We start from the raw sequence: 12,228 nt of genomic DNA on the forward strand, positions 1-12,228 counted from the left end.
GTTCACTCCTCTAAAGGCCCAGATGACTTAAACAACTTTAAACCAGTTCAAATTCAGCTGGACTTGCTGTTGCATGGTCCACCAAAGTTGCATGCACTTCTATGGAAGTATTGCTTCATATTTCCTCTTCCTCCCACTCATCAGCCTCTGTGGCCTTCTAGTCCTCCTCTTGCTCTCACTCTCACTCTTCCTCTTCCTCTTCCTCTGTGTTCTTGTTTCTCTGTCCCCTGGCCTAACGCCTCTCTCTGTCCCTCTCCCTCTCTTTGTAATATGTAAAACTCTATTATATTTGGAGCACTCCAAAATCTTTCTTACTGCATTTTTCATATGTGGTCCTTTTGGAAACAAAGAAACCACTCACTTTTTGGCATGTTTCCACTTGAAGCTTATAGGAAACTAGAGATTTACTCATTACATACCTGTGCAAAGCAATGATGGTACGCTGTGCTTACTTTAGTACTGAAAATAATCACTTGGTCTGTTGTTATATCAATGTTTTAGTTTTATTACCACCAATTTATAATGTTGTTATCGCTAGTTTTATACTACTTGATCATACAGTAACTAAAAAAGGATAGTGGGAACTACTTCAAGGAAGAAATGTGGACAATAAAAATCTTGAATGATCGTGTTCGGCTATCACTTAAACGTTTGGTAAAATCAAATTGTAGAAAAAAGTAGAACTCACGGCTAAGATTAATAGTGGAAGTAAGAGCATTTACACACACACAATACGAAAGTCAATTGCGACTAAACACCTGAGTAGCCTTAAGAAAACCATTTGTCAGTGAGGCTTATCGGAAAAAAGGGCGAGCATCATCAATACAAGATCTTGGCGAATAAATGTTGAGACTTTGCAGAAGCTTATCGAAATGTCATCGCGAATGTGAAACGGTCCAAAAAAATTTTAGAGTGTGTGACTTTTTGGGGGGGCACGGGCAGTGTATTTTGCAATAAATATCTCTACTATGACCTGGATGAGTAACAACACTAAAAAAGTACTTGTATGTAATGACATCAATAGTATTAGAATATTTTCATACTAGAGAACACACAGATTTCTTGTTCAGATATTTTCTGAAATAAAGAAGCAGCTTCTTCTAATGAATACGTTGGTAAAAAATTAAAGTTTGAACAGCAACTCTTGTGTTCAGGACCAGTGGTCTTTATGAAGGATTTAAAGCTGAATTCACCACAGCAAATGACATTTTTCTGTCACAATATTATGTGTGACAAAACTCACATTTTGTCCATTTACTCTCTTCTCAGTGTTACATCCATTCACACAAAATGAAGATCAAGCAAATAACAAATGTTATTTTGAAAAAATACAGGTCTTTGATTTGAGATTTAGGTATTAAATAGTGCTACTATTGCAAGGGATTTTATTCCAGCTCAGATTGCCATCACCCACTAGATCTCACACACCTCCAGACACTCAGACTCCTCTTTGATAACCAAGACTGAGATACCCGAAATGACAAATCAAGAGTCTTGTACTCACGCCATGTACTTGCCCAATTTCAAGCTCTTGTATTTTGCCTCGTAGGAAGGTTTTTTTTTCCACTCAACCTTGCTTTTCTGCTGCTCTCACACCCAATAACTTTGCCGTTTTACTTTGATGTGGTGACATGAATATGTACAGTAGCTTTCTATTTTCTGACATCATTGTGAGTCAATGGGGTAAGAGAGAGAGAGTCACTTGATACCAGCTTGATTTTGTTGATCAGCTATTTTGAAGTTGGGTTACTCTACTGCTGAGAGTATCAGAAGACAAAGATCATCTGATCATTTGATCTGTTATTGTTTGGTCATTGGACAAAATGTAAAACTTTTAACAATTGTAAAATGATCTGGAGATGATCAAGATTAGGGCCAAAGATCTGGAGGTGCCCTCTCACCGTTTTTAAACGGTTTCAAAAGTGGCTCAAGAATCAACTGTGGCTCTAGAATCAACTGTGGCTCTAGAATCAACTGTCAACAGGTGGTGGTCGTCTATATTTGATATTCAAAAAGAGAAAGCTGATGAAAACCTTGGACTGCAGGTATATAACCATAAAGAAAAGCTTACTAAGGTCATACCAGGATTCAGAAGTCAGTAGCTATGTGTACACTCAGTTTGATGTTTGGAAATACAAAAGAAACAGAAAGAGAAAGAGAGAGAGAGAGAGAGAGAGAGAGCAGCAGCTTGTGGCAGAATTCGCACCCAATGTAGCACTGTGGTTGTCTTTGCTGAACTTAACCCCTAGTTGTGACTGCCATCTGCACTTTATCTGTACATGACAGTAAAATGAAAACTGGCTCAAACAAGGTCCAACAACCTCTCAGTTCAAGAGACGGAAATTCTCAGTAGATGGGAAATATAGCAACACACGATTAAACAAGATGATCAAAGATGTCCCCCTGATCTGCTGCACAATATATCTGTGTAACACCAGTGATGTTTCTCTCAGTACACAGAACCGTTTGTGAGCAATCTGCAGACCCAGCTGGAGCAGTCCAGACTGCGAGAGGCTGAACTACTTGGAGCACTGAAGGAAATGCAAGACAAGGTGCTCGATCTGGAGAAGGTGAGCTAACAGATGCAGAGAACAGGGTGTGAAAAGTAAGCAGAGACAGAAGGTGTGTACATTCTGTGAATGTGTTAAAGAGGATTTTACTGTAAATCGAAAGTGTATAACACTATAAGTGTAAAAGAAGTTGATAAAAACTATGACAAAAGTTGTGGTTTCAAGCTTTTGGTTTTATTTTATGAGGTGTTGGGACGCAACAGCTCTGTCCCCCCAGATGATGGCTTTACTGGAATGTAAATCTGAAAGTTAGAGAAAAGTTCTCTGTCATTGTTTACTTTTACAATTTGTTCATATAACTGGACGTCCTCTTTTTTTGTCACATTGTGACTCTGTAGATGGTGGCGTCCATTTGTCTGTTGGTTGGTCTACAACCAACAGTTAACTCTGCTAGTTATCGAATAGCAGAGGGCACCACACACTCTCTCTCTCTCTCTGTCCATCCAGAGGAGCAGTTGCCTGCCTGATGAGAATAACGTGGCCGCTCTGCAGGAGGAAGTGAAGCAGATGAAGCTGAGGGAGCTGGAGACACTGCGTTCATTCAGAGAGATGCAGGACACAGTTGCTGAACTCAACCAGCGCTGGCAGGTAGCACGCATAGACACAGTGGCGTTTCCCTGTAAAATGTCTGCATGTGCACGTCCATGTTCTGTCAAGGGGGAGTTCCACCTGTTCACCCTGTGTTTCTGCAGCATCATATGTCCCGCAGCAGCAGCACAGGCGGTAGTGGTGGCCACTGGAAGGAATCCCCAAAGAAGAACGCCATGAACGAGCTGCAAGACAAACTGATGACTGTCAGACTGAGGGAGGCCCAGGCCCAGGCAGAGCTTCGAGAGGTCAAACTGAAAGCTCTGCAGCTGGAGAGCCAGGTCAGACATACCATACAACTACAACTTTTTTGTTTGGGTTTGACAATGGGTGCAAGGATTTCATCTCGATACCTAATGACACCCAGTGAGCTGTGTTTTAGCCTGTAGAGGTCTGTGCATCCCTCCATGCTGACATCCCTCCCCAGACCATCACTGACCCACCAAACCAGTAATGCTGAACAATTTAACAGGCAGCCCCACATGATGACTTCTGGCTTTCAGGCCGCCCTCATGAAGTTGGACTCTGATTGTTTGGTTAGAGACATTCACACCAGTGGCCTGCTGGAGGTCATTTTGTAGGGCTCTGACAGTGCTCATCTTGTTCCTCCTTGCACAAAGGAGCAGATACTAGTCCTGTTGATGGGTTAAGGACCTTCTACGGCCCTGCCCAGCTCTTCTAGAGTATCTGTTCTTCTCCTGAAATCTTCTCTGTGCTCCTGAGACTGTGCTGGTAGACACAGCAAACCTTCTGACTGAATGTCACATATTGATGAGTTGGACTGCCTGTTCAACCTCTGTAGGGTCCAGTAATCACCTCATGGATGGAGAGGAAAAAATGTCAGTGGCCTCCACCTGTAAAGCCATTCCTGTTTTGGGGGTCGTCTCATTGTTGCCACCCTAGTTCAACTGTTGTTAATTTCATTAACACCAAAGCAGCTGAAACTGATTAACAACCAACTCTGCTTAACTGACCAGATTAATATCCCAGAGGTTTAACTGTCCTGATGTTTGACTCTGAGATTATTATTTTTAAGCATTTACGTTGATGGTTCTGTTGGTGTCAGAGTAATTCACCAAACAGTGTATGTGACATGTTTTTATCTCCTCTCTTATCTTAAAATAATTTGTCATAACATAACATTAAATAGGAAAATGTTTTATATTTTTTGTTTTGAAATGACTCATTTCACTGTTTTCGTGTTTCATCAATTAAATGAATATGAATGAACGAGGAAACAAATAATTTCAGAGTATTAGTTGGAGTCCTGCTATACTCTCACATTTGACTTCCTTTACTCTAGAATCAGATCCACAGCAAGCTGATCGGTCGCCACGAGCAGGAACGCTCAGCCCTGCAGGACAGGCTACAGATGTTGGCCAATCAGAACAAGGCTCTGCAAGCCCAACTCAATGAGATGAAAAGGAAGCAGGCCGAGTCCGACTGCAAGGTCTGGTTGAACAGTAGAGGGAATAAAGAAATAAGTGAATGAGTTAGTATAGGGGTGGGGGGGGGATTTTTGGATATAAAATAGAAGAGAAATAAGCAATGTGACCTATAGTCACATTGCATTCTGGGATTAATATTCAGAAAAAAAGCACAAATGCAGTGAAAGAGATTTGGAATTAGGTTGAACAGAGCAGCTCATAGTTATAGGGGATAAGATTTTTTATAATAATTATTATAATAATCATCACTATCCATTAGGAAAATTCAATATATTCCAGAAATATTTATCTTTTCTCCATCATGTAGAGTAAAGAAGAGGTGATGGCAGTGCGACTGAGGGAAGCAGACAGTATGGCTGCTATGGCTGAACTCAGGCAGAAGATCGCTGAACTGGAGATACAGGTGTGCCCCTCTGTCTGTATAACTGTGTCCTTGTACGTATGTGTAATTTGTGTATGTATGCATTTGGATTTGCATGCTGCCTTTAATTCATTGATTGATTTGACAGTACCCTAGCCTTGTAATCTATCCTTTCTAAAAGCCCCCTATGGACTGGTGTTGAAAATTAGCACATGTGCTAACACACCTAAGCAATACATCTAGTTGTCCATATTAAATAAAAAGATGAACTGAACTGTCCGCATGTGTTTTTCAGAAGGAAGAGGGGCTGATCCAGGGCCAACTGAATCACTCTGACTCCAGACAGTACATTACCGAGCTGCGCGACCAGATCGCTGAGCTCAAGAATGAGGTTAGAGACACACACAGATAAGATGTCGTAACAAGTGTTGCACAATGAACCTGTGCCACATTCACAACATTAAATAGACGCCCATACGTAAAATATAAACCTTCTAAAAACAAAGTGTACTGTGGTAACCAAACCTTTTAGTGTCCGCTTCACTGTCAGGGTAACTTTGTCCTTTAACTGTGTTTTCCATCAGCCTCTTGCTGTTCCTCATTGAGCAGAAAGCTAATCAGCTACTATATTAAGCAAAAGAAATGTCAAAACGTCTTGTTTTCATTTTGGCATTTGCTATTTATTATGCTTTATATATTCGATTGATGGCTCTCTCTCACCGTTTTTTCATATTTGGGCCAAATTATTAATCAAAATCATTAAAGTAAAACAGGAAGAACAACTATCTGTATGTAGACAGATAGTTTAATAAAAATTAAAACTTTAATAGGCACAACATTAGCTATACTTAAGTCTAATAGTCTATTGCAGTGATACAGATGTGCTATAAAGCCTTGTCAGGTTCATTTTGAAATCTATACTATAGATATATATAACTATTAATTCATGCTGTAGCAGACAAACACATAGTTAATTACTCGATTTATGTAACAGCTTTAAAATGGCGTGCAGAAATAAGATACGCAGAGCATGCGTGTATACTGTATATACACATGCAGATATCCTGCAGCCTCGCTAACCACCACAGAAAAATCTTGTCATCTGTATGCAGCCTCACAACAGACACCACTTCCACCTCGACACACTCACTGTTGTGTCAATGTCTTTCTTGTAATAAGAGACCACTGCTCCTCCCCAGCAGCTGGATTCTCATCATTTGATTCTCACTGAACTTTAATTCTGAAAGATGAGTGAGTTTCAAAAGAATAAGTGCGTAACAGAATTTTTTTTTTCCTGTCATAGGTGAACCCACAGCTGTCTGGCTTCTAAATATGGCCTCACGCTGATTCTGTGGGGAGATTAAAAAATAAACACATGAAATTAAACATGTGTTATATATCATGAAATTAAACATATTTTAATTTCATGTAGCGCCTGTTTGTGGTTTGAGAAAATTCACTGTCTTCTCAGGTTTCTGAAGATCCTTCCAACCTTGAGTTCTCACCCAGCACACATTTGGTTTGTTCATTCAGAGAGTGGCAGTGCGTGACTAGTAGGGAAGTGTTTAGAGTGAGGGGGTGTGATGAGACTGCCCTGCCATTTACCGCTCTTCTTCTCTCTTTTCTTTGCCTCTCCCCACCTTTTTTTATCAGAGCAGTGGTTTTATAAATGAGACTGAAACTTGCGTGAGTACTGATGAGGAAGCAGCGAACCATTTAGAAAAATCTCAGTGTAGTCGTCTAAGCGATCGCTCCTAGATGAGTCATATTAATACTGTACATACATAATGACAGATTCTGTATAATATAGCTGAAATAATTGTACACACGGTATTCATTGCGGTCAGTTTGACATTCACTTTGTTTGGTAATTTTTTTAATACTTAAGCGTTGTTACAGTCATCTAGTTATTTAAATATTTAAGTTTATTAACCCAGTCATTTTGCAAAAACAAAAAGACAAAAAATGACCCAAAAAACGCCTGTCTTGTGTTCTTTATTTTGCTGTAGCTGGAAGAGCAGTCAGACACAGTCAAAACATTTCCATTGGTTAACCACTGGTTTCCCCCTCCCCCCCTCCCTTCAGCCAGTCTGGGTGTATCTTAGGGGGAAAACAAAAACCTCTGAGATTTGTCATGAGTCACTGTGGTACAAGCAAGGTTAACACGCATAAAGCACGCATGTGTAGATAAATACATCTGTCAGGCAAGAATAACCACCGTGATCTGAAAGCTGGACGCAGCAATTGAAGAGAAACATGCAAGCATTTTTTGTTTTTCTGCTTTTAATATTGTCTTTAATATTAATTTAATTTAGTTCTCCCATCTGACATGCTAATTAGGTGAGAAACCTATTGTGCTCTGATTTAGATGTAAAGACCCCTTTGCCCTACTTGCACTACCTCTAAATGGTAATCAAGACACACATCAGTGGGTTTCGCATGGCTTTTTTTCACACCCAACAACCCGTCAAAAAAAATTTCCCAGCACCTGACATGTTTATTTGCAAAGCATTATTGAACAGATTTTTATTTTAGACTGTAGACTTACACTTGGTTTATTTTTACTATTAGCTAGAACGACCTGATTTTGGTTCTATGCTTCCTCTAACCAGGGAAGTTGCAGTTTGCATGCATGACTCATATTATATTAAGTTTATATATGAGTGGATGTTTGTGCCGGATGTAATGAGATTCTCTGCAGATTTGTCTGGGATATGGCTTCTAGTTGTTTCTAGAATGGGAAATACATGAGGTTCCAGTGACATTGACCTTTTAACACCAAAATCTAGTTAGTTCATCCAAGAGTCCAAGTTAACATTTGTACCAACTTTGAAGAAAGTTCTAGGACAAAAAACTTGGATGGATGGACATCCTCTCATCTCACTATTAAAATCAGTTTGTGCCAATGACGCATTGTGATTATCACACATACTATGTTGGACAGACTGCATTGCAGAAAGTGTATTTTTATATAGTCACTCCTCTTAAAATATATATAAAATTTAAATGAATTAATTAATTAAGAATTATATAAATCAAATCAAATCCTCAAATATTCGGTTAATATTTTCTCTGTTCAAGACATTAATAACACATACAGTTAATGTTACTGGCATGTTGTCACACACAGTCACTGGAGCAGTAGATGTGTATTTATCCACCTTTTACACTGTTACTCAACAAATATACAGTTTTGCTGTTTTATTATATTCTGTAACTAAAAACAGCTTTTTGTGTTCTCACCTTGGGGAAAAAAATCTCTACATCTGCCAATCATTGTAAAAGATTGACATGAAACCACAGATAGGGCAGAAGAAAGTGTTGAGGAGAAAAACCTTTGGTTGTTCTTTTCTTGGGATTGATTGATAAGAAATACAGTGCCTATAAAAAGTATGTTTCATCCTTTAATTGACATTATAAATAAATCCTGGGCAATATAAATGGGTGACTTTGAAAAAACAATGTCAGAAAAATACTTCATTAATGTCAAAGTGAAAACAGGTCTCTACAAAGTAATACATAAAAATATATAAGGTGAAATCAGTGTTTACATTAATATTCACCCCTTTTAAAATGACTGACCAAGTCCAACAGAGGTTCAGATATTTGGTGCTAGTAGTCCCACAGTTAGTGAAATGGGGATCACCTGAGTGAGTATAAAGAAACTTGTGTCTGAAAGGTGCAGTCCACCATGAAGACAAAAGAACACTCCCAGCAGCTCCCAGGCCGTCCACACAAGCTGAGCGATCGTGAAAGAAGGAGACTAGTAAAAGAGGCCACTAACACACTGATGACTACTCTGAGGAAGTTACAGGCTTCAGCAACTGAGATTGGAGAGACTGTTTATACAACAACTGTTGCCTGGGTTCTTCACCAGTCAAAGCTCTATGTGTGATTGGCAAGGAAAAAGCCACTGTTGAAGAAAACCACGACTTGGGTTTGCCAATAGCATGTGAAAGACTCCATGGTCCAGTGAAAGAGAGTTCTTTGGTCTGATAAGACCAAAATGGTGCTTTGGTCTCATCAGACAAGATGCTATGTTGGGCACACACCAAATACTGCACATCACCACAAACGCACCTTCCCCCCTGTGTAAAAAAGGGTGGTGGCAGCATCATGCTGTGGGGATGCTGCTTTGTAGCCGGCCCTGGAAGGATTGTAAAGGTAGAGGGTAAGATGAATGTGGCAAAATATAGGAAATCCTGGAGGACAATCATATTCAGTCAGCAAGACAACTACGGTTTGGGAGAAGATTTGTTTTCCAGCACAACAATAACCCGAAGCATACAGCGAAAGCTCCACAGAAATGGTTTACTGTCAACAAGGTGTTGGAGTGGCAGAGTCAAAGCCCAGACCTCTGTCCACTGTTTTTTCACTTTAACATTTTTGCGGTATTTTTGCTGAATTGCTTTTGTCAATGTCGTTAACTTTTATTGACCATGATTGATTTGTAATGTAAATAAAAGAATGAAACATCCAAGGGGGTGAATACTTTTTATAGGAACTGTATACAGTGCATCCAGAAAGTATTCACAGAGTTTTACTTTTTCCACATTTTATTATGTTAGTCTTTTTCCAAAATGGATCAGATTCACTGCCCAGAAATAGGTGTGCGAAGCTTGTAGCATCACAATCAAAAAGACTTTCAGGCTTTAATTGGTGCTAAAGGTGCTTCAATGAGTATTGAGCACAGGCTGTGAATAGCCTTTGCTCAATGTACAAGTGATATTGTTGTTTTTTTATTTTTAATACGTTTGCATTTCAAACAGACTTCTTTCATTTTGACATTATTATTATTGTTTGTTAAAAGTTTGAGGAAAATAGTGAATTTAATAAATTTTGGAAAAAGGCTGTAACATAACAAAATGTGGAAAACGTTAAGAACTGTGGATGCACTGTATATAAAAATGTCCAGGTAGCAATAAATACCAATAATACCACTGGTATATTGAAAAAAGCTACCCTGCCAAATCAAAGTCTTCTCTGTATTCAGATCAGGGTGTTGAGAGGCCAGAAGCCAGTCCCCAGCTCCAGGGTCAGCAGTGGCAGCGGAAGTACCAACTACCAGGATCTCTGCCTGGCCAGCCCAGCGTCCGTAGAGGGGGACTACCTGAGCTCAGATGATGACCTCCTTCCCAGCCCACTGCCTCCTAGCGTCCTCTACCCTCCCTTGTCTGGGCCGTGTCAACCGTCAGCTCGCCTAGACAGTGAAGGCAGCACGGACAGCGAGGCGGAGGAGAGGGTGCGGACACGCCCGGACCCACAGCAGCTGTATGGCAGCATGATGTGTGCCGAAGCACTGGATAACTGAGACCTAGAGGGGGGTGCAATGATTTCAGTGGATTGTTGGACCTAAAGAGACACAGGAGCTCTACAGGGGAGGGCTGCTACTGAACTGGGACTGTATAATCCAGTGCAGTCCTCCTCTTCTGCTTTTCCAATGTTTACCTTTTCCATGATGCAGACATAGTGGCATTAATTGGACTTCCTCTCTCCATCACTACCTGTTGTCTCCACGCCTGTTTACTGTCTCCACCTTGTCCCCCACACTGTCCAATCCTGGACAGAGCAGGTCATAAAGCTTCTCTCCTTGTTCCCATGTGTAATTGCGCCCGAAACTGTATGTCACAATGCATATTCATCCAAATGCAAACATATGACATACAAACAAATGAAACTAACTGAAACTGGGCCAGCAGACACAGCTTGAGCTCTGGACCTGAATCTGTGATCATAATGAGGAGTGAAACATGGGTAGACAGACAGAGATTAACTCCCCTCCTTCCTGTAAACGGACTAACAGACACTTGACACACTGTATGCTCTACCCTTGTACAAATCTCCTTCCTGACTGGTTCAGACTCAAATGCATCTTCATCCTTTCTGTTCCCTTCTTAAACCTCTCTTAAGAAAGACGCACATCCATTCTCACTGCCTTCAGAAAAAAAGAAATATCAGCCATCCATTCACCTCTGTGTAGACCAGGTGTTAAAGAGGAAATGCAAAAAGGTGATGAGTATGACTAGGAGAGGTGCAATGTATGAGTATGTGACCCCTCGGATATAGGGTTTTCACAAGATTGCATTCAGAAATATATCATGACCACTTTTAACATACTAAATATGAGTGTTGTCTATGTCTGTGACTTGCAGGTCACAAGAAGCTAAGCCAGTTGATACAACGGCTTATGTCAAAACATATTCACAATAGCTCACGAAAAAAGAAGGAAGACACTCAATATTGCCAAATCTTTAGTTTAGTTTTGTTTTTTATTATTTATATGTTTTATTTATTTTCATGTTCATATATATATATGAAACTATAGAAGTGTAGAGATATTGACAGAGGCCAAACTTTCTCCAGCATCCTTTGTGCCAACTAGTCATCTGTTACACGCTTACTGCAACAGTGTTTCAGAAACTGAAAATGTGCTGCTATGATTTTGGATTGACTTCCTCCATTTTGTTCTTCCTGTTGTTGTTTTTTTTTTATATATATATATTTGTAAAGTGAACATGCAACCTCCCACCAACTCTGCCATATATCATTTATGAAAACTGAGCAGTTTGACTCCGTGGAGTTCCTCAACACGTATCAATGATGTGGTTTCCTTAAACTGCACATCGTCTTTGGGTTATGTGTATTTTGCCATCTATGGAAAGATATTTATCTGCTTTCTTGAAGAAAGTTAGATGTGAAGATTAATACTTCTCTGTTATCTCTCGCTACAGAGCAGTTCAGTTTTTACACGTCACTCTTTTGTACAAATGAAAGTAACAACATGTTTTGTTTAACTGTGGAACAAATGATATATTGGTAAATTATAAAAAATTAATTACTCATACATTCTTAGCAGGTGATATGAGTCATTAGGTCTGTGAACTGACTCAGCTATTTCTAGCTAATGTTTGCTAATATCATCTAACACTGTGGATATATACACACAGGTACCACAGCCGTCATGTCCCCATGTTGGATCAGGACTCCGCCCTGTGCAGTCGAAAACTACTGACTTTTGTGCTGCTTTTGGATGCTCAAATCACAGAAATGACAAAGCAAAACAATGAGGAACATAACATCTTGCCTTTGAAATAGCATTTCACGAAACACTACAGAATTGCTTATGTTGTGCTTTTGTTTATAGAAAAACTAAAAGTTAAAATTAAACGAAGGGCATGGAGCAGCGCTGAGGTAAAGAGGCTCAGCGGCAGTTATTGAACTGCACAGACAACACATTGAAGGACTGCTGGTTGTTTTAGGA

General features: G+C 39.8%; 1 protein-coding gene across 3 annotated transcripts in view; it reads left to right on the forward strand.

Annotated features, from left to right (window-relative positions):
* Positions 1–11,176, forward strand: part of si:ch211-239f4.1 (EVI5-like protein) — a 29,190-nt gene extending 18,014 nt beyond the window's left edge. For all 3 annotated transcript variants that reach the window (XM_026360665.1, XM_026360668.1, XM_026360667.1), the window contains 7 exons: positions 2,454–2,570; positions 3,018–3,158; positions 3,263–3,439; positions 4,462–4,608; positions 4,914–5,009; positions 5,263–5,358; positions 9,961–11,176. In XM_026360665.1, the coding sequence (XP_026216450.1) occupies positions 2,454–2,570; positions 3,018–3,158; positions 3,263–3,439; positions 4,462–4,608; positions 4,914–5,009; positions 5,263–5,358; positions 9,961–10,278 (1,092 nt within the window). In that variant the 3' untranslated portion in view covers positions 10,279–11,176. The remainder of the gene's footprint in view (positions 1–2,453; positions 2,571–3,017; positions 3,159–3,262; positions 3,440–4,461; positions 4,609–4,913; positions 5,010–5,262; positions 5,359–9,960) is intronic.
* The last annotated feature ends 1,052 nt before the right edge of the window (positions 11,177–12,228 follow it).

This window comes from Anabas testudineus, chromosome 1, assembly GCF_900324465.2.
Source record: "Anabas testudineus chromosome 1, fAnaTes1.2, whole genome shotgun sequence".
Taxonomy (NCBI): domain Eukaryota; kingdom Metazoa; phylum Chordata; class Actinopteri; order Anabantiformes; family Anabantidae; genus Anabas; species Anabas testudineus.